Raw genomic sequence first — 25,273 nt, 5'->3', positions numbered from 1 at the left:
CACACAAATATTTCCTATATGGTCACTAGCACTTAAAAGATAAGTTTGACTTAACAAATATGTGATTTCTACCTATGTTTTATACCTGCAGTAACAAATCCATCTATCTATACATGAATTCAAATCTGCCAAATAATCACGGAACAAACTGTACTTCTAATGAAACATCATTTAATGTACCATCAACAGATCTGAAGTTCAGAAGTTATTCAGCTCATAGGAGCACAAAATGCCTGTTTGGAAGGTGCATATGGGGTGATTTAGTCTGACTTCCCACTCATATCAGGCCTGTCACCAACATTGGATGTCCCCAGTCACAGCTTTGCCTAGCTGAGACACAAAAACCTCCAAAGATGAAAAAAGCACATGCTCTCTGGGTTACCTGTCCCAGTGCTGAAATTTCACTTCTTGGTGAAATTTTTCTTTAAGTCTAGTCTAAACTTTCCAAATTGCAGTTTCAGACCACTGCCCTATGTGATATCATCTGACATTATCTAGACTTTGGATCTATCATTTTTGTTCTTTATACCATTATGCACTTCTGTTAGATAGCCTCTTGCCACCGAACTATACAACCTTAGTGTTTATTAAAGGAACTGGACTCAGTGGTACTTTCTTAATACTAAATTAGAGAGATGTGTGCCTTCCTTATTACCAAAAAGGTTTTCTGAAGTCGGTTGGACTTTGCCAGTGAAGTAACTAGAAAAAAAGATCACTAATGTCATCTGTCAGAAAATCACTGGTTTCTGTTACACAAGAGAGGTTTTAACAAAAGATGTGTAAGAGATGATGTCTAACCTAGGACTTCTGAATCATTCTCCTCACTGAGAAAAAAAGTAGTCTGTCTAGGTTAGGTACACAAAACTGAGAAGTTTGTGTTTTGTGAAGTTTGTGAAGACTGTTAACCACTGAACTTAAAAAATACCACAAGGATTTGAATAACGCAGTTCCACTGCTTGCTACTAAAAATTAAAACATGTAAGAATTGGTTATGGCTAGAAAGCATTCCCTTCTTCATCCCTTCATCCCTGTGATCACGTCTGCTATCCTGTCTAGATTATTAAGGGGAAAAAATAATGAGATGAGTTCTCCAAAGATTACTTTAAACCACTCCAAACACCAGTTGGCTACCTTTGATTTCTCAAAGCACTTAAAACTACTGTATAAATATAGTTCAACAGTTGCCCTATGAAGAAGTAAAAGTGGAATATGCATTTGTATAAAATTAAATCATTATGCATCAAAGGAATTACTATATTAAAGCAAAATACTAATCTTGGCATTCACTCTATGGGCTATGTGATTTTTACTGTGATTTCTGCCTTTTGCTATGTTGCTACATTTAAGGAAAAAAAGAGTTAAAATACATATGGAACTTTCATATTTCCTCCATCTTCTTCTAATGGCAAATCAAACGTAAAATAACAAGCAATTTGCTTCATAAAAGAGATGGAGTATAGTGTTCCTGTGTAGGTCTAACGAGAAAGCTTAAAATACCCATAATACCCATATGATGTATCTCAATAAGGAAATAAAATAATGAAGAAAAACTCAGCCAAATTAACTTTGAATGCCACACCATTAATTCATTGATGAATTGATGGCCCTAATGAAACAGTGGCAGCCAAAATCTTGCCATTTTTTTTCAAAAAGGTATTCCTAACTGCACAGTGAAGCTCAATTTATTTTTCTTCTTCTCATTTTAGAAGTCAGACATTGATTGGTGAGTAACATCCAAACTGCTGAGAACAGTAAAAAGAGTATGAAACGATTTCTAAAGAAGAACTAATCCTTTGTCTGTCAACTAAATCTTATTCAGGCATTTCATAGTACACTTTACTGAAGCTGGGAGTATAGGGTCAGCCTCAGTGAGTCAGAAGAAAGGCCTGTCCCATTCAGGACTCCAACAGAGGTCTGTAACAAATGCAGCAGAAAGAAAGATGAATTCACTGCATGCAGAATACAACTTTCATCTCATATTCTTCGCTACTTCTGTCAGTCAGTAGCTCCTCAGTCACAAGTTGGATATAGGACATTGTTTTAAATAAAGCAGTGATAGAGCAAGTATCTATCAAGTCTGTCCTGGGCAACATCCTGGCACAGGAAGTTGCACAATTTAATTTTGTGCCATGTAAAAGAGTATTACTTGGATAGTTTTCAACCTACTGCCTGCTTTCACTGAGTACCTTTGTTCTCACACTGTGGAGAAAAGTGAATAATATTTTCCTACTTACTTTCCTTACTATTCATGACTACCTTACCATCCTTAGCCTGGCTGAAGATTCCTTGCCTCTCTTACACTCCTCATCCTGTGAGGTACCCTCACTTGACTTTCTCTGTATTTTTTTAGTATCTTTCTCAAACATCTTTTGGAATCTTTAGAAGCTTTGCTTTTTGAGATCCAACAACAGTTTAAAAATGTATGTTTTCTGTGACAGTTACATCTTTCTATAGCATTCTTGCTAGAAAAATCTCTGACCTGTAATGAGTTAAAACATGTAACAAAGTGTCTCAAGTTGAGGTAAATTTCTTTTTTTTTGCTAATGTTGAAAGGCATTACAGAGTTCCCAAGCACACATGACCAAGCAATAGCCATCAGTTGGGAATTTGCAGGCAGTTCCCAAGCTCACACAGTCAGGCACGTAGCAACTCAGACTGAAGATGAAAGAAGTGCATGGGAGGAAGTTGCAAGGTCCTTTAAAAGACAGTAGCCACTTTTTCTGTTTTCTGATATGTAGCAACTACTGTCTTGTTAGCATGATTCTGATAATGAATAATCTATACTGCTTTTGTTCGTGTGTTACTGTTCTCTAGAAACTCTGTTGAGTTTTAAATCTCTGTACACACATCTAATTTCTAGTTATAAAGCCTTTCAACTGCCACTGCACAGCTTAGTTATGAGCATTACAACTAAACCTGAAATTTTCTTGCATTTACACTTCCCATGTATCCAGACTTCCCCATGTAAATAAACGTAAATGACAAAATTAACAGCATTGGGATTATCATAGGATCATGCATACTAAAAACATAACCAGATAAGAAAACATTTTCACAGTCTGTCTACTGTTGAGTTTAAATACAAGAAAAAGCAAAGAAATTAAGGAAAATATGGCTTGTTCTAATGCTTGTTCTAGCACTCAATATATTGCAACACATGAAGTTACCAATTCGTAATTCTTAAAGTAAGGTTTGAAACTGGGCCCCACTAATAAATTAGAACTGTGATGAAATGAAATGTCATGATGAAGGAAAATCAAGAGAAAGAAGAGAAAACCAAAGAAGTTGCTTTAGGCAGATTTATGTACCACGTTAGAGGTTGTCCTGAGTATTTTCTACTTAATTTTCAGTCATGAGAAAACTGTCAAGTGCACTGTGAAAATTATAATTCTCATAGAGGAGAGTTCTTTTGGATGTATATTCTTAGTTTAGTAGAACCTTATGCATAATAGTTCCAAGATCAGTAACACAGCACTGTCATGCAATATGCAGATAGTTAGAGGCCTCTTTTCATAAGCATTTCTCATGATTTTTACCTGCTTTCTCCTCTTAGTTTTCTTATTACTGCAACCATCTTTGCAACAGAGGGACATTTTCAAATTATTATCAAAAGATTTTGACCGTTCTACATGAAAAGTGAATGATTACCTTATTTACTTGATAATAATATGTGCAATAAATATTAATATCCCCTTTAAATCGTAATAAAAAAAGAAATGAAAAGATAAAATGATTAAAATGTTTGTTTGAGTTACTCTGGGTAAGAATTTTGCATTTTGCTTTGAAAAAGCTGCATACTTCAAAGTAAATATTTTTCCAGGATCATAAAATATGCCTCTGGCAAATGCGATTCATATATACATATACATATACGTAAGTAGTGTAAACAGAGAGGCTATAATTTTGTTTTCTTGCTGCAAGCATATACAATATATAAATACATTTTTGTCCATGTTGCTATTTAAAGTGAAACATTAACCTGATTTCATATTTGAAGGTGAAAGTGCACGGTATCTTCATTTTTTTTTCACAGTATTTTCCTAAATAAGAAGTTACCCTCCTCCCTTATGGATGAAATTTTAAGATTTGAGAGCTTGCTTCTATTTTTCCTTTCCCTGGCATAAATTAACTGCCAGTTAATTATTGAGGCCAGTGCAGCTACACAAGTGAAGTGAGAAAAGAACAAAGTACCGTATGGTTTTAGTTTTGACTGACTGCAAGATTGCTTTAATTGCATTAACACTAGCATTATGAGAAAGCACTGCAATCCAAAAAGCATAAAAGAGACAAAAAAAAATCTCAGCCATTCACATGTTTCAGAGAAAACAGATAAGCCTATTATTAGCCATTGGAACGGACTCCTTTGGTTAAACAAGTAGTTGCAATCTTCAACTGGTTTTGGTATCTCAAGAATGAATCTAAAATTGTGTAGCTGATGAATTTATGATAATGGTCTTGCAAAGCATCTCCATACTTAGCTGAGAAAGCGTGGGATAGAGGAGTGGACATTAAGGTGGGTTGAGAACTGGCTGACTGGCTGAGCTCAGAGGGTGGTGATCGGTATCGCAGAGTCCGGGTGGAGACCTGTGACTAGCGGTGTTCCCCAGGGGTCGATGCTGGATCCGGTCTTGTTCAACATCTTCATCGACAACCTTGATGAGGGAATAGTGTCTGCCCTCAGCAAGTACGCCGATGACACAAAGCTGGGAGGAGTGGCTGACATGCCAGAAGGCTGTGCTGCCATCCAGTGAGACCTGGACCAGCTGGAGAGATGGGCAGGAAGAAACCAAATGAGGTTTAATAAGAGCAAATGTAGAGTCCTGCACCTGGGAAGGAACAACCACATGTATCAGTACAGGCTGGGGGATGACCTGCTGGAGAGGAGCTCTGAGGAGAAGGACCTGGGGGTCCTAGTGGACGACAGGTTGACCATGAGCCAGCAGTGTGCCCTCGTGGCCAAGAGGGCCAATGGGATCCTGGCGTGCATTAAAAGGAGCCAGCAAGCTCAAGGCCAGCAGGTCAAGGGAGGTGATCCTCCCCCTTTACTCTGCCCTGGTCAGGCCTCACCTGGAGTACTGTGTCCAGTTCTGGGCTCCCCGGTACAAAAAAGACGGGGATCTCCTGGAACGAGTCCAGCGGAGGGCCACAAATATGATACGGGGCCTGGAGCATCTTCCCTATGAAGAAAGGCTGAGAGACCTGGGTGTGTTCAGCCTGGAGAAAAGAAGACTGAGAGGGGATCTCATCAATGTTTATAAATACCTGAGGTGTGGGAGACAGAGGGATTTGGCCGACCTCTTTTCAGTGGTTTGTGGGGACAGGACAAGGGGTAATGGCCACAAGATGGAGCACAGGAAGTTCCGCACCAATATGCGAAAGAACTTCTTCATGGTGAGCGCGATGGAGCACTGGAACAGGCTGCCCAGGGAGGTTGTGGAGTCTCCTTCTCTGGAGGTATTCAAGGCCTGTCTGGACGCCTACCTGGGCAGCCTGCTCTAGGGAATCTGCTTTGGCAGGGGGGTTGGACCTGATGATCTTTCGAGGTCCCTTCCAACCCCTACAATTCTGTGATTCTGTAATACCCCTAACTGTACAACAAGCACTGGTCAACAGAATATGACAGTTCACTACTAGTTCATAGTGATTATAGTGATATGATGAAATGCAGCCCAACATAAATGCAGTGAGTGATTTTATGATAAGCACTTCCATTTCAAGATGCTCACTAAAAAGAAATGCATGTAAGATGGCTGTGTTTGATAAACTTCCTTTATATCATACTCAACAAAAACTGTATATCCCTTGAGAAGTTGACTGTTATATGAGAGTAAAGTTGTCAGGATGTTTTGCCTCCCTCTTCAGCCTATGCCTGGGTTTTCTATGAGAAAGAGGAGAAAAATATAAAAAAAAAAAAGTTTCTGCCTTGGACAAGGTGCTAGAAATAACATACACTTCTGGATTCTTTTACATTTGATTTTCAAATTTAACTTACGTTTGTTAAAATGTGCTGTAGTTTTAATACCTAAATTTAAGCCTTAGGGCCAGTTAGGGTTCTTGAACTAGATGGTCTTGAACTTAAACCAGTGAAAGACGTATCTCAGCAAGTGCTTAGAATTGCACATCTACAACATACTGACAACGCTCTAGCCTAGCACAGCAATAGCAGCCACACAAACCAAGAACATGTTTTTTTGCAAAAAAAAAAAAAAGTGCAAATCAGATGCCTGAAATATAGGCCAAAAATGCCTTCTAACTTCCTGCCTGGCCTCCAGTTGCTGATCCATAAGATCTAGATTCTATATTTTCTGTAGATCTACTCTAGATGTAGATCTCTTGTAGATCCTGTAATGCCTGCCAGCATTATGTGGATGTCCCTGGTAATTTAGGGCATGACAAATGCTACAGGCTTTGTTTAAGTTTCTGAATGTTTAAACATCTGAATTACATCCTAGATGACAACTGATTTAATGGAAACATAGATACCTAAGTCACATGTATAAGGTGGATTACTTTGGATTTGATACAAAATGAATAGCAGCAAAACACCAATTTGGAAGACACACAGATATTCTAGACATTCCTCTCTCTTCGGTGCATGCTTCCAGTTTGCTTAGGATTTGGTCAGTCCTGGTCAGCATCCAGGCTATTTTGAATCCCTGTTCTAGTTTCATAATTCTCCCCAGTCACTTATATATGGAATTAATTTGGCTTGTAAATTTTGGAATCAGATGCCTGAAGGCAGTGGTCCTCTCTGAATTAGATAAAATGCCTTATGCTTTGCTTTCCCTAAATATTTAAGTTCCATTCTGTCCTGCTGACCACCAGAACACACATTTCTAGGAAACCAGGTCTTCTCCTCTGCAAGTTTCCAAGAAAAATCATAATTACTTAAAATCTTCTCACCATTTTGTAACGTAGTTCTCAATAATTATCCTTTTTGGATAATTATTCTAAACCATCTCACACTACTGGAAAATTGCCTGCTAATAAAAATTAGCAGATGGAATTTCCCACGTTTAGGTATTAAAGCTGTACTTCTCTCTGCTCTTTAGAAAAAGCATGGTTTGTTTACAGAAATAGCATGAAATTCTCACCCAGTTCTCTATAAAATGCATATACCAAAGAGACTGCCCTGTCTTTTGTCTTCTTTTCAGTCTTCTTTCCTAAATTGACTCCAGGGAATGCTGCCCTCTGAGGTACCGTGCCTCCCTATCTATCTGGCATACAGGAGAAGTTGCATCCCAAAACTTATCTGCAGTGTGGAACACAGAGCAATGCAAAACTAGCATTTGTAGAGCACTAACTCTTCTAGAGGTGCTAACAAAGGAGAGGTGCTATCTCTGTACAGGAGGGTTTGGGACAGGCCTTACTGTCAATACTTAATAGCTTGTGTTCAACATTGTGCTGGCATGACGGTTCTGCTTCCAGTTTGCAACCTACAAGGTCTTTGCACCACACTGATAGTAGATAATAATATATGTGTGATACAAAGATGACCTAATAATATACGTCCAAAAGATAACAGCTGCTTCAACTTTTTTACAACTCATAAAATGTGAAGTGATTCCCGAGGAGTATGATAATATAATGCAATTTATTATGGTTTTTCTAAAGTGGTTGACATTTTCATGAAAAAAATGATACAATTAGTAGAGCATATGCTAAATGGATTAAGAATTCACTCACCAGCAAATTTCAAAACACAATTATTGACCTGTAACCTGTGCTAAGGCACTACTTAAATTACAAAACTAACAGGAAAGAGATGTGCAGACCATGTCTGACCTTGTATTTAGAGTCAATACTGAGCACAAGATGAATCAGCTTCATCCACCCTCTTTACTAATCATCTGAACCACTCCAAAGTTGAGCACTTTGCATTTCTCATTGCTTATTCATCTGTATGTGTTACAGCTTCCCTTCTCCCCTGAGAAGTGGAATTCCCCTAGCAAGTGGTCTGTGGACCACTGTGGACCACTTACTTTTCTGTTACTTTCTCTCCTCTTCAAGGCAGTTGACGAAGGAATGAGATGCAGAGGTTAACAGATACTAGGAGCTATAGGATTACTGCAAGCAGACTTCTTGAGTCCGAGGCCTGCACTGGGTAGTTGTGCTTGAAGTACTCTACTAAAACTGGCAGCCTAACTGCTGGCACCAGTAGAAACAGTGATATTTGGAAAATTGGCAGTGCATCCAGGATTGAGCTGGGCTGCTGCTGAAGCATCCTGTGTGTATTATCAGTTGTCAGCAAGATTTTAAGATAAACCATAATTACCAGTGCAGACAGTCATCAGTGTTGAAGAGCTGGTGTGCTTATCTCTAGATAGTGTATAAGAGGAAAGTATTTATTCTAAGATTTCCAAGGAGCATTGGAAGGAAAAAAGGAATTTCTTTCAGCTCACCTGAAATTTTAATTTGAGCTACTTCTCCATCTCCTCCTTCACTGTGTGCTCGGACCTCAACAACATATTCACCATCACTGGGGACTGGGACCTCTATTGTGTGTTTTCCAGTTGAAAACAACTTGCCTTCGTGTTGTCCATCTGGCCTATATAACACCTAGGAAAGTCAGAGTAACTATAGTTACTGAAATGCTACATTTCCACAAAAACACAGTTGTATATGCACAGTGAGTGAATTAAAAAGTTTTAGGTTTTTATTTATGAATGAAACCTATATATCTCAAAACACAGTGGCAAATACTACTTTTTCCATTTTTACATAAGGTCAATCTAGACAGAATGTTTTCTCATTGTTTTCACTGTTATAAAATTACGCCACCATTTGAAAAATAGTTTCAGCTTCTCCATTCAGAATATGTACTTGAATGATGGAGGATAATAATGGAGGGTGGCAAAGAACATCAAATAAAAGTCTCACTTCTCAGTTGGGTTGTCTGACATAAAACTTATTACCATTTTTATAAAAGAAAAAATTTTGTTATCTACTCAGTGCTATTAAACTATGACAAATGTGACAGTATGTCTTGGGGGACCTTTAGAACAGATCTCCACTCTTTCTTGAATCATCTCTGGGAAACGCTTTCAGCAATTCCCAGGAAGTAATTAAACTCCTCAAGGAAAAATTGTACATGTACAATATGATACTAATTTTCTTACTTCCAATCAAAGAGCAATCTTAAACAGGAATTAATTTTTGAACTTTCTATACTCTCAATAGTTAGTATACACACTTGCTGTAGTTACACAGTAATTGAATCTTTTGAGGTTAAGTGTCCTTTCACTTATTCTCCCTTCCTTCTCTGACGTTAAAGAACTTGTGTTCCAGGAACTGTAGTTCCCATGGAGATGGGAAAGGAAAGCTGGAACAATGCAGCTGTTACAAGGAGAAACAATTGAAGTGTAGCTTTTTTAATCATTCTGTTTAGCCGATAGACCAAATATAATCTGGGAAAATATAATATGACCAAATATAATATGGGAAATCAGGTTGTTGCTGTCACAAAAGATCTAAACTTTTCCATAACATGGCTCACTACCCAAATGCATGTCAGTGGCACAGTGTTTTTCTTATCACATTGACTAGGCCCACCGGCTTTAAGACTGCTGGGTATTTGTGATCTCTGAGCACAGTGCTGTCATCTTTAGCATGCAACTATGTTTAAGTCCAATTAGGTATCAAAATGCATCACTGTTTACAAAATACAGCTCACGTAGGATACACAAAGATAGAAATTATTTTCATAGATCATACTTTGTATCCTTCAACTGCAGACTCATTTGACATTGCCTTCACATGATCCCAGGTGATGATGTACCTTGAACCAGATCTTACAGAACTGACAATTCTTGGACGTTGACTTGGAGCTGAAAAGCAACATATGTATAATGTGCACATAAACGAGATTTCATAAACCTTCAATGACATTTGTATTGATATATAAAAATGTTAACAGGAAAATTATGGCTATCTTCATATAGCTAAAGGGTAGTCTCCTTCCTGGAACAAAATGCTGCAGCTCCAGCCAGGCAATTTTTGTATGGCTTGTGCAGTGGCTGCTTTGTGCGTTTGCCTTTCTGTGTTGAAAAGAAGTGGCCAGCACTACCCTTTACTATGTTGCTGACCATGTGTGTCTGCTGGCACGCAACTATGTTCAGAACCTCCCTGAAATGTGGCTTAAGTCATATTTATTCATTGACATCTAATGTTTAATTAACCATTTAAAGGCAGTTCTAAAACATTTAACTCAGTAGTAATCAAAGTACCTCACTGCAGAAATCATTAATCATACTTTACACAATAAGTTTATAAAATGGAGTCTTATTCAACACAAGTGAACCCTGAAGGTCCAAGTTGCTCAGTATACTATTTACTGACAGAAATCCTCAGATTAGTTATACATACTTTTAGCCCATATAGGTGTTTTAAATACACAATATGCATTTATTGAGCCTTGCTCAGAATATGTTAGAGCTAGGTATTATTAATAAATCAGGAGCTATAATCAGAAACCTGGCATGTAAATTCAAGACTGAGATTCAGATCACCCAGTTTTCAAAAGTGCCTGATCCTGGCTATCAATACCGTTAATGAAAAAGGCAATTAGTCATAATTTAATAGTCAGAATACAATCCTTCCCCCTACTGATTAAACAGAAAGCCAGAGTATAGCTGTCCAAGTTTGGTCTGAATGTTCACCCTTTAGAACCACAGAATGGTTTGGGTCGGAAGGGACCTTAAAGATCATCTAGTCCAACCCCCCTGCCATGGGCAGGGACATCTTTCACTAGACCAGGTTGCTCAAAACCCTGTCCAACCTGACTTTAAACATGGGCCATCCACAATTACTCTGGGCAACCTGTTCCATTGTTTCACTGCTCCCATTGTGAAAAATTTATTCCTTACATCCAATCTAAATCCACCCTCTTTCAGCTTAGAACCAGTACCCCTTGTCCTGCCACCCCAGCCCACACTAAGGGGAGACTTGGAATATCATGCCCAGCTTTGAGCCCCCCAGTACAAGAAAGACACTGATAATCTGCAGAGTTCTGCAGTTTCCATCTCTAGATGTTTTCAAGACCCAACCCTGTGCACCCTGGTCTAAGCTTGCAGCTGACCATGCTCTGAGCAGGAGGTTGGACCTTCTGAGTCACTTCCACCCTGAATTATCCTATGAGCTTAAAACCTGTGTCTCCTTACTGCCTTTTGTAAGACAGCCACATTGTATATGGAAACAAAAGTGAGGAAGGAGAGCCTCGGTAGAAATTTTCATACCAAGAACCAATACCACATAAAGGAAGAACACATGGCATATGAGTGAGAAGCCAAGTTTGAGGGCATGAGAGACATGATACAACATGCAATAATGAAGTACACAACTTTATAAATAACCTAATGCTCCATTTACTTACGTGCTTTCCTGGTAATAATATCAATGGTTCTACTGGGAGGTCCGTAGCCTGCACTGTTGAAGGCAGAAACATCTACATGGTAACGTGTATTCGGCTTCAAGTTTTCCAGTTTGGTTGAGTATTCTTGATTGCTTACTTGTACCCGCTGTGCAGCTGCTTCTTTATCATGAGCAGCCCAGTAACGAATCTGTAAGCAATCAAATTGAATGACTAAACTTAGCATATTTTGTTACAAGGAAAGTTTATCAAAAATATATGCTGGGTATTTCTACACAACATACTCTGGGTAATAAGTGAGCTAAAAGACATTTAACAGCAACAGCATGGAATTTCTTCTCCAGGCTATGACCAAGCTGTATATAGACATAAAGAAACAGCGACTAAGTCAGACTGTATTATGAAGCTTGTCCACACCGTGGCTTAACTTGTTTTCAGCTAAGTCATTACAAGTCTGGGAAATGGCTAATACCTTCTAAGAATTAGGCTATTTTCTTGCTGATTTGTTTTTTGAGCATTTTACTCTGAACTTTAATATTGTTTTTCTACACTGAAGAGTAGACTATACTCTGCTACTGATTTCATATTTTGTGTAAAATTTTTAATAAATCTATTCCTTTTGTACTTATATATAGAAAAATGAAAAGAAGTCAATCATGTTATGTGTGTGTATCTAGATATAAGTACCTAATCATTTTCTAAAGTTCTCTGGATAAATTCAATCAGATTTCAAAATACAATATGACATTTGTCAAAGTAGACAAAGTGTCAAAGAACCTGTAAATGCTTAAAATATGGGAAAAGCATCAATGTGAACTTATAACATCTGAAAATCCTTAGTCAATTAACTGTACATAGAAATCCTGTGAGATTATTTTTTTTCAAGTAATTGCTCCACATTACATTAATTCATTATACATTTCTTCAGTAAATATGCACCAGGCCATACTACCTTCCTGACATACTTAGACCCAGTCTGAGAAGCATAACTAAGACAGATTCTAATGAATAAACACATTTTCTTCTGTTTCTTCCAGTGATTAAGAAGTTTTACAAAGAAGCCTTGCTTCAAAAATAATTGAACCTAAACATATCTATTTGTTACCTTTTTCTCTGTGAGCTATGTGCACAGCAGCTCTTCTGCCAAATTGGCCCTTAGACTTCAAAGTTTTATCACGTACTACATCAAAAGTTCTTTTCCTCTGAGTAAAAAATATTTTTAAAGAACTGTAAGGGCACCTTAAAATACCTGCTTTTACCAATATATGAGGGCACTTCAGCTTGGCCACAAATATTAAAACGAGAGATTAAAAAAACAACAACAAAATAAAACACAAAAAAAACCAACCTAGAAAATAGATGTAGTATTATGTTATCCCTGAAATTAAGTATTTTCTATTTAAAAAAGTTGTATATTGCCTCAGGTATATTGTATGAAGATAACCTTGACAGATATAAACACAAAGATTAAACCAAAGAACAGGCCATACTGAGTTTTTATGGCCTCATTTTTAATCAGAGTTTCACAGCTTGCTATTTGGGGTTAGCTTTTTAAATCCATATTTAAATAGACAAAAAAAGGAACCTTGGTTTTCAAAAGCAGTATCGATCCAGCAGCACCTAAAATGCACCTCTTTACAAGCTACTGATACAAATATTTATGTTTAGATTTCAGACGCAATTACAAAACAGAAATTAAAAACAAAATAATTACTAATTACTAATAATTACTAATGAAGTGATGCCATTCCACATGGACTGCCACATATGCAGGGTGCTATTCTGCATAGCCTCATGAGATGCAAATGAGAGTAAAACACTGTATCTTCTGGGTTTTGTCTTTTTTATAACTGTAGGCATAAGAATAAATTATTAAACTAACCTTAGAAACTGAAAAGCTGTTCCCATTATATTTTGGTTTTGAGTATTTTTGTTCTCAGAATTCCTGCTCAGCTCTGCCTGTCTTCATAATGATTTTAGAGTATGCTACATGAGAACTTTTAAAATCTTACGAAGAGGCTAATGCTGTTGTTAATTTCAGGCTCTAGGAAAAATTTTGCTTTGTAAGATTTGATTAGTGACATCAGGTATCCTGATATTTTGTCTTTTAAATAGCAACTGCTTTAATCTTCTATTTTGCTGATGTTAGTTTTCTCCTTGGAAACTTCAGTTGAGGTATATGTTAGAAGAGCAGATAGTTTGTCAAGGCGTTAGTATTGCAGTTCTCCTCTTTAAAAAATAGGGGTACAACTTTTATTTGACAAGACTTTATTTTTGCTTATTGAAATTTAAATGTTTAATAAAACTATTTCTTTGTTTTACCTCAGAGTGTGTATTGTAGCTGAATGAGAAGAAGTGCAGTAGAGGATTTCTCTTCCCCTATTGTAAAACTACTGTGCTGGATACTGTAACAGCCACTATCACTAAACAGAGGTTACTCTCATTCACATACTAGAGTCTCTTGTCAGTGTTTGTTGCCTTAGTCTTGCCCACCACCGTTCATCCTGTGATAACTATAATTGGCTCCCATTTTTAAATATGGCATGCATATCTGCCTTTGAGCAGGCATGAGCAGGTAATTTTTAGCTCTGCAAATATATGTCCTGCACAGTGTTTTGGAGATGTAATCCACTAGCATTCGAAATTTCAGTTTGCTGTAATTTAGGCACTCCCACTCATGAAATTCCCACTTAACAAGGTGGCTTTCTTACTGAGGGAACAGCCTTTGCCCTGAAGTGAGTGAGGAATATGTGTCCACTCCATTCTGCAAGTTTCTCTGGAAGGCTGGCAACCTCAGTTTTTGATGAATGATTTCAAACTAGCATGGGACCCTAAACCATCACAGTCATTTCAGCTGAAAGCCTATGATCTTCAACTCAGAATTGTTTTTATATGATTGTAATTAACAAACTGTTGTAGATAAATTGCTGTTGTTGAAAGCAACAGCTGTGTGCCATTAGCTATTAACTTTAATTAACTCAAGCACGAGAGGGTCTGCACAGCAAGAACTAGAGGACATTAGGTCTACCTCTGTCTCAAAATTCAAACAAGCGAAGGGCTATCTGTAAAGTTCTAGGAAGCCAAATATGTATTAGTTAAAATAGGACCAATGGCAGCTTTGCTGTAGATATTAACTGGTCGTTGAAGTCCAATTCATTCATTTTCAGTATGTTCTATTCCGTTTAATTATTTGCTTTACCTAAAGATGGCAACGCTACATACACCCTATATGAGAAGCTTTTGTTAAACATAGGGCATATGCTGGAGGCCTTTGAATACGTCTGACTTGCAAAACTTCCTACAAGCCTCCTGTTCATTTACACTACAGTAATGCCAATGACATAATAAGTAATGTACAGCATCAAACAACACAAGTGAGAACAATGAATGAAAATGTAAATTAGACCAAAGAGCATATTACATTTCAGGCAGAAGTAATATAAATTAAATCTAAATCCCAAATACTATTGTTCTTGGCTGCGATGTTGTGGACTTAACTACTCCTAGAGTGTGAATCACGTCTATTTGGATTATTGTAACTGATCTTGGAAAATCAAAAATTTGAAATAAGATGATTCTCTTGATAGCTAAGAAAAATACCATCTTCTTTACCTTATTCCTAGGTTTCTTTTCTCACATATACTTTAAAAGTCTTTTAAAACACTTAGAAATCTCCTTTTCACTCTCCTTTTCACTCTCTTGCCTCTTTGGAAGTGGTATCTAGAATGATATGCCCCATTGCTACAAGAATCCACATTTTCCCACTTTGCTCTCTTTTTTTATTTCAGAGCTTGGATAAGAATCTCAAACAGTCTGTTTTCTTCCTGGTGCTCTGCATTTACTTTGTTAGGGTAGACCATGAATCCTTAGGGGACAAGTGAGAGTATTTCACCCCAGCTCTACAGTTTGTTGAAGAGGTTAAGCCAAAACCAACAAAGGGGTCACACAGTGATCTGTGGAAAGGGAATGCCTCAGACATCATGAGTTTGAGCTGCTGCCTGTGTTGAAATCAGGGGAAAAAACACTATCCTACATTACCCTCTTCTTTATTCAAATTTTAATATACTGAAATACATCAGAAGGTGTTTCTGTAAGTGTCATGGAACAACATCTTTCATATTCATGGAAGTTTTACATAGGAGGGACATAAAAGAGACACTCTATTCATAATAAGAGAGAATGCTAATGATATATTTCAGTAAGAGGAACAATGGTGGTGAATAGCCATAAACGTGTTTAGTAAAATAAACATCTGTTGCATAGAAATAGCAGGAAATATATAGTGTCTCTGGTATTGCATGCACTGAAGAGCTGTGGCTTTTAGCAGGATATTGCAAGAACTCATAAATCTGAAATTCTCTGTATGGATGGAGATAGTTTTCATATTTTATCTCTTCTTTAAGTGTGAGCTGAGGACACTCCCCTATAATGGCAAAATGCATCAGCTCACACTCATCACCATGAGGGCAGTCATTCTGACAGTATGCATTAGTGTCAAAAAAATCTGACTCCTCCTAGTGTGAAAAGCATCATGTCACAGGTGAAATACCTCCAGACATTTTGCTCAGAATACTCCCACCTCTTAAACTCTAGCATTTAAGAGGTCAGTTATGCCATTTTCAGGTAATAATAAAGACCAAAGTGAAACTGAGAAAGTGTTCTGGTGAATGAGGGACTTTGCTAACAAGTGTTAGAGCTGAGCAATAATTAGAAAATAAGTATTGAAAAATTTCCTGATGCCTGTATGAATAGAGTCTTCCAGACTTATTCATTTTAATTTTATAATGCAGTTTGACCCAATCTGTGCTCTTTTCTCCACAACTCATATCATAATTTCACAAAGGTAACCTACAGCCCTGACCTTCCAGAAGAGCCTTCTCTATTTCTGCCCTGTACAATGGTTCCTTCAGGGCTGATGGGGATGTCATATCTGATCTTCAGGAACATAAGACTTTTTTTTTGCTCTAGCAGCACAGGCTCACCCTTTGCTGCTCTGCCCTCTGCTAGAATGAGGCTTATTATTGTTCTAGAGAAAAGGATCTCAGAATGAACACATTACTGAGTTCCATGGGACAGTAATTCATGCCTATTAGTCTGCTTATTGCTGTGTCAGATATTAACTTTTTTTCACAGTCATGATAACTAAAAAAACTTAGTTTAAAAAAGGAGAAAAAAAGAGAAGAAACTCAAGAGTCTAATACCACTGCTCATGGTACATATTCAAGCAATCAGCTCATGCTGGATTTATGGAAGTGTAATACTTCTCTAGGAATGAGTGGATGAACAAGTACTCCAGACCACATCCCTTACATCTGTATTCTGTGTAACAGAACTCTCCACCCATTCCCAGGTATCCCACCTTTCTTCAGAAGTGCAGTTATCCTCTTCCTAACCCAAAGGTCCTCCATGCTTCTCCACTGCAACTATATTCACTCTCCCCTGTCTCCCATTCTTTCTCAATGAACACTCTTCCCTTTCTTCTTTTCCTGATCTCTCCTGACAGCAATTCAGATGGCTTTAGGTAAAATAATGTAAAATAAAAATGTGGCCAGAAACGCATATGAGAATATTCTCCCACCATGTTCATTCCCCGTTCATCCTCAACACCCCTCCATACTTCCTGCCCCACTCCCCATCACAACCCTCAACATCCATTGCCATGTTCCATTGCTACTGCAACCTCAGCCTTTCCAGTGTTCTCCCAGCCCTTCTTGCTGCTGCTCTCTCCACACTTCCACAAGTCCCCTGGTGTGTGTCTGCCCAATGTCTGTTCTGGTTACTCCCAGCATAAAGCTTCTTGCCTATTTTCTGCAAATACTGTCCAGCTTGGAAGTGCAACACTGCTACATGACTAGCTGGTCTGAGCGCTATGTTCTCCACCCTGCTCTCAATTACAACCATGACTTCTATTAGATCCTACTTGCAGAACCCATATGTAACACCAAACCACTTTACTAAATTAAGAGTTACCATTGATGTCAGTGGCTTTATTACAAACCCCAGTGTCCTCTGCTTATAATTTTAAGCATAATGTGTGCACTACGTGGAATCACGTTTTATATGGGACACTGTGCTATTTCGTATTGAGATCTTCACTATGATCTGTATCTTGTTACAATAACCCCAAACTATTACATATATCTCATGGAGACAAAAATATATATAATGAAATATGGAACCGAGTACTAGTAATTAAAAGAACATTTATTCATATACTTCTGTCACAAAGATGCATTCTGTGAGGTTACTCTGCATTTGTCTATGTTCATTTTGGAACATGGAGTCTACCATCAAGCAGCTGACAACTTAAATATCAAAGCAAATCACTAACAAACTAATGCCCAAATCCCTTTTCTGGAATGCAGCCAAAGTAAGCTGGCTGTACACTGCAGAGTTCATCAGCATCCGCTGTGCACCGATGATGTAAGACTTCCCTGCTGGAGAGCTACATGGCTGTTTGTAGTTGCACCCACCCTGTGGCTGTTTTCATCTTTGTACAAGGACATGAACAATTTTTACCAGTGGTACCAGTAGTTTTTACCAGTAGTTCTGGACCAGAAAAACACGCCTTGAAGCTCTTTCTGATGTGGAGAATAGAAACCATGAATAAAACATTGTCTTGCACAATAGCACTGTATCTGTTTTATTGGATTCTGGGCATTTGTCACCTATTCTCACTTACTATAGGATTTGTGGGTGAATTATATTAATAACTGCTGATAATTTAAATGGGCCATGACTTACAATTTCATGTCCATGTTGACAATTACACCCAAAACTTAATTTCATTATGTTTTGAGAAGGTAGAGATAGGCATTCAATTGTGTAACATAAACAGACAACATTTGTTTGTGAAATAATGATGACTTTTTTTTTCGGTTGATCAGTGGATACACACCAGTTAATGTCTTAGTAATGAAGTACATAGCACCAAAAATAATCTGTTTCTTAAGACATGAAATGTAGACAGCAAAAAATAACTAAACAGAAGTGAACTCTAAGAACTAGAATGTTACAATATGAATTATTCTTGCATTTAACTACTGAAATTCAATTAATGAGAAAGCATGCAGTGTCACCTCTAAACTCACCTGATATCCTTCCACAGATTTCTCAGAAACATGGTGCCAAGAAACAGAAATTTCAGAAGATGACAAAACTTTTACGCTCACATCTGTGGGTACCTCAGTTGGAGCTGGAAGAAAAAACATGTTAAATATCCAATCTCATCCAGTGATGAGATTATGTTATGTTCACTTTGAGGGGTTTCTCTCACTTCAGGACTTTGTATTACTTTCTTGATATCAGTGTGTTAGTCTTCAATCTGCTTTTACGTGAGTAAATTTTAAATTCAGTGATGATCTGTATGGGAAAGGACTCTATAAAAACAAAGCAATGATCCTATTACTTGGCTCAGACTATGTATTTTTATGCTTCAACAGACTCCATTCTGAAATTTGTGTAAATTAAAACCTGGCTTTGATAAAGAACTGATTGAAGCATTCAGTGATCTTTTACTAAATTGGACAGCAGTTGACAGATTAAAACATATATATCAAATATTTTTAAGCTAGCTACACACAAATATTCATGTGTATATCATTTAATCACAATGACACAAAGTTTTTATGAGACTATATATTAGATACAGAGCTGGCTAGTGGGGCATATAAATCTCAACATATGTGTGAAATAATCCAAGAGCATCCTTCCATCAGCCATTCATCAGACAGTTGATTTTGTTTGTTTTCTCACTTTTGGACACCAGCCAATGCAGAATACAGATCACTATAATGTGACATACGTTTATTCAGGGCTCAGAAAACTAAGTTCTAGGTAAATTATACAAAGGTGTTAATTTCGCTGCTGCTTTCATTTTAAGTAAGGTAAGGAATTTGAAAACTCATAAACTTAGCAATGTCTACAAAAGAGAAAGTTTTCCAAGCTAAGGACAATTCTCTTTTGCGAAACAAGTTGCAACAGACAGGCATGACAGCCTGAGCTGAGGAAAGCTTTCATATACTTAATCTTCCAACCGGGCATCAAGTCAACTATGCATCAAAACAGCCACTGTTAAGAAAAAATCAGCTACATCTCTTATGAAAATTATCCTGGGCAACAAAATAATCTTATATGCAAAGTTACCTTTTGTAATTGTCTTTCACTGTCTGTTAATAATGCAAATGTATAATTAAAAATGATACATTATTGCAAAATTGTTTTCACAATGACAGGCATTTAGATAAGCAAAAGGTCTGGGCACTCACTGCTAGCAATCATTACTCTGCAATGGAAGGTATGACTAGCAGTTGTCAGATATGGAACTTGGTTTAGAATATGTGGAAATGCAGAAATTCCACAGTCACAAAAGTGAATAAAGATGTCTACAATTATAACTAGACACAGATACATTACAAAACACACGGTTTAATAGAAATGCTGTCGTTATATATAAGTATGCATGCACATTTATATATATCAGTATGGAATACTGTATATTTCTTTAAAATTCCACTACTGTCTTTGAGAGGTTGTGATTTCTGACAGTAGCAAAATCCCTTGCTATTTCAGAGGTACAGAGGTACAGGTGGAATAGATGTGATCATCTCATCCAGTTCCAAATCAGTGACAGACTCTTTATTGTTTCAATTACAGAATTTGCCAAAATGTTTCATACTGAAAAGTTCCAACTGACAGGGATTTTGCTGATACAATACTCTAGACAATAATTCATCTGCTTATGCTTATTCATTAACTCTATGTAATTTATATCCATATTTGGCATTTATGTTCTACAAATATTTTGCAGTCTTTTCTGAGCCAGAAAGATGACATCAGCTGCTTTTCTTCAATCGTCTAATTCAGCAATTCTACCAATAAAAAAAATAAAGTGTGCTTTCCAGTATGTCCTCTTCTCTGAAAAATAGTGACCATTGCACAAGTTTCTTCTAAAAGTATAATTTTACAAAGTTAAAGCTGGAAGCCAGCAAGCATGCTACATGGTACTGAGGTGACTTTGTGCAAGTCCTGGTGCCAGCAGAAAACTGCAAAATGCTGTTTGGATTAACTTTTAACTGGATTAACTGGAAAAAATCTTTCTAACTTGTTCTGCAGTTCCTGTGTTTGATATGGTCCTTAAAGAAGGTCATAGCACGAGAGCTGTTAACATTACTAGTAAGGTTTAGAGCACCACAAATCTGACAGTTTTGGTGCTTCTTGTGGTTGAAATCAAATAAAAGAAGGTTCAATGAGCTTCTATTGCTTTTGCTGCCTGCATCTGGTGTCATTTGTGCACAAGTTTTTCTATCAATAAAGTGTCTGATCTTTGCTAAATTGTGCTAAAATATCAGCAACCACTGAAGTGATATCTTTATCTGGAAACTGGCACTACTGCCCATTTACTTTTCTTCTTCCTTGTGGAGCTACTAGGCTCTGCCATGTCTCTGAACTTAGAGAGCTATACAAACACACTCCCATGCCTGACATGGTTAGTATAAGCCTAACATAAACACATGGGAGCTTATCAGTCAGCTGTCGATAATGTCTCTGAGAAACGATGGATACTGAAATGTTATTTGGCAGATATGGCTTTTATTACACCATAGCAATTTATTAACTCATTTAGACAATTGCAAAAAGAATCATTCTTTGCTGAAGCAGCTGTTGAAGATGATATCCTAAGGTATGCTTTTCTGATAAAAAGGATTAATATTAATCACTTCAGAAAGCTAAGTGTTACTAGCTTGAATCCTGAATTATCATAAGAAACAAAAGGACTACTTTATCTTTTCTCTGTGTGTGGGCGATCTGTGTGCAAAGTTCCCATTAGTCCTAATGGGAAGCATGAACATAAATCTCCCGTAAAGTACACAGAGTAAAGAATAGAGTCGGAAGTGTGAGAATGTGGCCTTGTTATCATATCCCTCCTCTTGGCTCTTTGGTCTGGATCTGCTGACTTTGTGAAGGAGGGTCTGTTCTACAGAAAGAAAAATATGAGAAATTATTTGGGGTTTTGGCAGAAATTACTAAACTGTATTTTTTTAAAACAGGCTTCAGTAATTATGTTGCAATTACGATATTGTATATACTTCTTCTGATTTAAGGTAAACCTTCTTCTAGTGCTTTCCCTCTCCTGCTAAGTTCAGAAATGTCATTTAAACTTCAATAGTAAAGATCACAGCATGTGAAATAATTCCAGCAAGAACTAAGAAAAAGATTTTAGTGAAATGTCAAAGAGGTTTTCATTAAATTATTCACTTGGTAGCTCAAGCATCCAAACCAGAGTAAAGAATGTGGCAGGGCTAATTTATATTAGACTCTAAACACACTTGAAATATAACTAAATAGAACAGAGCCATCATTAATTCAGAATTTTTGGGCTAAATTCTGATACTGACCTACTAGAATAATAGGCTTTAGTGTGGTCTGTTAAAAAAAAAACAACATACATATGTCAACCACATGTATTAAGATCACAGAGACAAAATTGATAGATAATGATGTAAATGTTTTAGGTAAAAAATACGAAGATGGGAATCTATTTTTAAAAGATTCTTAAATCTTTTAACAAGAAGTGTGAAAAATCTTGAATGCTTCTTCATATTGCTCATTAAGACAGCAAGTACAACCAAGTGTTCTCCACTGTATAGAAAGTAGAGTTTGATGTTCTTTATTATGACCTGCAAGTCTTTTGTGAGTGAGATATACCCTCCTTGCTGAAGGATAGTTGGTATATTCATCAGTGACAGGGACCTGGATTTCTCTAATGATGTTGGTAGCACTGATTTGGGCCCTCAGTGTGAAAATTAACTGGAACTTTTACTCACCATCTTGAGCTGAATAAATGACAGCAGTGAGACTGAATGGTCCATCCCCTTTGTTGTTAAAAGCTTTCACTTTTACTTGATACTGAGTCGAAGGTGGCATCGATTCATCTTTGTGGACGTACCGTCCAATTTCAGGATTAGTAACTGTAACTCTTCTCCATTCTTTCTCACCAAATGGCTTGAAAGCCACTATGTAACCAAAGTTATTGCCATAGTGGTATTCTCTTGACAAAGGCTAAAGAGGCAAAAGATAAAACATTGATTATTGTAGACAATCAAATAGATAGATCTCTAAAGAAAAACAAATAATACAGAAAGCATCAGAAAGTGTGCTGTAAAAAAAAAAAACAAAAACCAAAAAACTAAAGTTATATTTTCTTCTGTTTTACTTCTACGGTTTACTCGCATCCCCTTTAAAACTGTGCCACCTTCATTATCCAGGTCTGTAGTGGTAGTACATTTGCTACTCGTACATATGTGGATGAGTACAGTACTCATCCATACTCACTATAAGACACATAAAGTTATTGCCTACAGAAAGAAACCAAGAACAGTTATGTACTAAACCATCATCAGCTGTAGCTAGGAAAAAAAGACTTTCTTAAGGAGTAAGTGAGAGAAGATATGAAACACAGACACAGAATGCAAGCATCTGGGTCCACCTGCACATGTAGAGATACCTGCGCAAGACAGAGAAAGAAAATTCAAGTGGCTGGTCTAAATTATATTCATTAACCTAAAGTTGGTCATCTAGGCCACCTGCGCAGTTGATGAAGAGAGACGAGTAAAGGAATGATTAATCCTACCTCTTTTTAGTGATGATGGAGGGGGTACAGTTAGCTGGTTTAGACTACCTATCTAACTTCTAATTGGTAAAAGTTTAAGTAAAAATGACTTCCACTTTCAGCATGACCATTAAAGGTATCTATCCAAAGATATTTCCTGAAACTACAATTGATTTCCTATATGTAGAAATACTGGAAAATACAAAATTACAGAAGACCATCTGCTATAAAACAAAACTCTTTCACTTACCAAAGCTCTACATTCAGTGATTCTTCATCAGTCCGTGCAGCCTTAACCAAAACTACCAGATAGTGTGGCCAAAATCATGCACTGAAAGCTGACTGAAAGTATCCTTTCAAAACAGACCTCCTGCATTATGTTTTCCCATCCTGTAAACCTCACAGAGATGAAATAGCTTATCTTAAGGCAAAGATCCTGGAACAGTATAACAGATACTAACTCTTGTCCTTAAGCTGTTCGGTTACTTGTGTAGCACTTCAGATAAAATTCGAGAAACCTGTCATGCCAAAAGGGAGATTGATATTTGCTGTCTAGTTGTGATGCCAAGCACATGTCATCTAAATTTAGATTCACAGACAACACTGCAATTCAAAAGGTAGAAGATTTCATATATTGGGTCACCTTTGATAACCGGTCTTCCAAAATTATCATTGTGTGCAGCCGCCTAAATTCAAACAGAATCCTATCCAAAGTAAGCAGCCTGGATAAATGGCCCTAGAATGATTTTCAGCCAGAGAAAACTTTAGAAAGCCAGGACTGACACTTTAAAATTATGTTCTAGAAAGTCTTGAAAATTTGAATGAGTCAAACGACTTCACATAATAAGGCATAAGTAGCTGAAGAGTTTGAAGTATTCACTAAAAACTTTGAAAAATGAAATAGAAAAGGGAAAGGCAAACAGGGAAAAAATGAGGAATGGACATGCCACTCCTAGCTCTTTCTTGGTTCTTCTTCCCAAACAAGTCTTAGAAGAACTTTGATTGCATCTCTGGCTGTCTCATTCAACTTGGGCTTATGAGTCATAGCAAAAACTGAAAGGGGGTTGGCAGCAACATGTGAATCTACCATACATTTTGTTCTTTTCTTAATTAAGGACTACTTTAAGTAGTATATGCAAATGTTAGCACATTTTGGGGAATCAATATACAGCTTTATCTTAGCCTTACAGACAGATTGGTGTCTATATATCCTGTGTCAGACAGGCTCTGTAAATCTAATGCCTCCATTCAAAACACTTGCTAGGCATAGTAGTAGAAGATTTTTGGAAAGTAAATATTTGAAGCCATGCTTAAATTGTCTAGCTAAATGAGTTACTCATTATAGAACACATGTAAAATCATGACATTAGGTAAGAGAAATAATTGGAATATAAATCTACTTGGGCATATAGGAAGGACTAAAATGATCTTGTACTTCTTGCATTAGTCACTCTCCTCCTGGTTATAATTTTTGTTTTTTTTTCATTTTGTCACAGACAATTTTTCACTGTACTCACAATGCCAGGAGTCTTTACCCAAAATGCAGTAATTCAGACACATCTACTTCTTGACCTATTGTTAGTGGAACTGAGAAATAAACTTTTCAATATATTTTAACAGCAATATAGATTTTACTTTTCCAGAAAACTTGAATTAACTTAGAAATCTTTCTCAGCTAAACTTAGCTAAGAAAAGGTTTTAGAAAACATCTTAATTTTTTGAATATTTTATTCAGTTATTTTGGTGTTAAATATTTTATCTCTGTCTTTTTTCCCTTTCTTTATTTTGCTTAATACGTAATCAATACAGAAAAATGAACGGCTTGGAAAAAAGAACAAAGATATCATTGTGTGGATATCAGTAAATGGCTAAATTGTGGCATGAGGCAAGACTGTTTTTGTGTTACTGGTCACACTAGCATAAAATAAAACATAAAATATAGAAGAATTTCCTTAAAAATCCAGTTATTAATTATGACGGGCTGGTTTACAGAATGGTGATATCGTCTTTGTTTCATCACAGAATCACAGAACTGTAGGGTTTGGAAGGGACCTTGAAAGATCATCAGGCCCAACCCCCCTGCCAAAGCAGGTTCCCTAGAGCAGGCTGCCCAGGTAGGCGTCCAGATGGGCCTTGAATATCTCCAGAGAAGGAGACTCCAAAACCTCCCTGGGCAGCCTGTTCCAGTGCTCCGTCGCACTCACCATGAAGAAGTTCTTTCGCATGTTGGTGAGGAACTTCCTGTGCTCCCTTTTTTGACCATTGCCCCTTTTCCTATCCCCACAAACCACTGA

At 37.1% G+C, this 25,273-nt stretch overlaps 1 protein-coding gene across 11 annotated transcripts in view; it reads right to left on the bottom strand.

Moving 5' to 3' along the window:
• Positions 1 to 25,273, bottom strand: part of CNTN1 (contactin 1) — a 251,175-nt gene that overhangs the window by 10,297 nt on the left and 215,605 nt on the right. For all 11 annotated transcript variants that reach the window (XM_083820842.1, XM_083820841.1, XM_083820832.1 and 8 more), the window contains 5 exons: positions 22,195 to 22,429; positions 18,460 to 18,563; positions 11,372 to 11,558; positions 9,715 to 9,827; positions 8,403 to 8,559 (listed from right to left, as the gene is read on the bottom strand). In XM_083820842.1, the coding sequence (XP_083676968.1) occupies positions 8,403 to 8,559; positions 9,715 to 9,827; positions 11,372 to 11,558; positions 18,460 to 18,563; positions 22,195 to 22,429 (796 nt within the window). The remainder of the gene's footprint in view (positions 1 to 8,402; positions 8,560 to 9,714; positions 9,828 to 11,371; positions 11,559 to 18,459; positions 18,564 to 22,194; positions 22,430 to 25,273) is intronic.

Source organism: Anser anser, assembly GCF_964211835.1.
Source record: "Anser anser genome assembly, chromosome: 1".
Classification (NCBI taxonomy): Eukaryota; Metazoa; Chordata; class Aves; order Anseriformes; family Anatidae; genus Anser; species Anser anser.
Note: the sequence above shows the minus strand (reverse complement) of the source record. Positions and strands in the feature narration are given on the sequence as shown.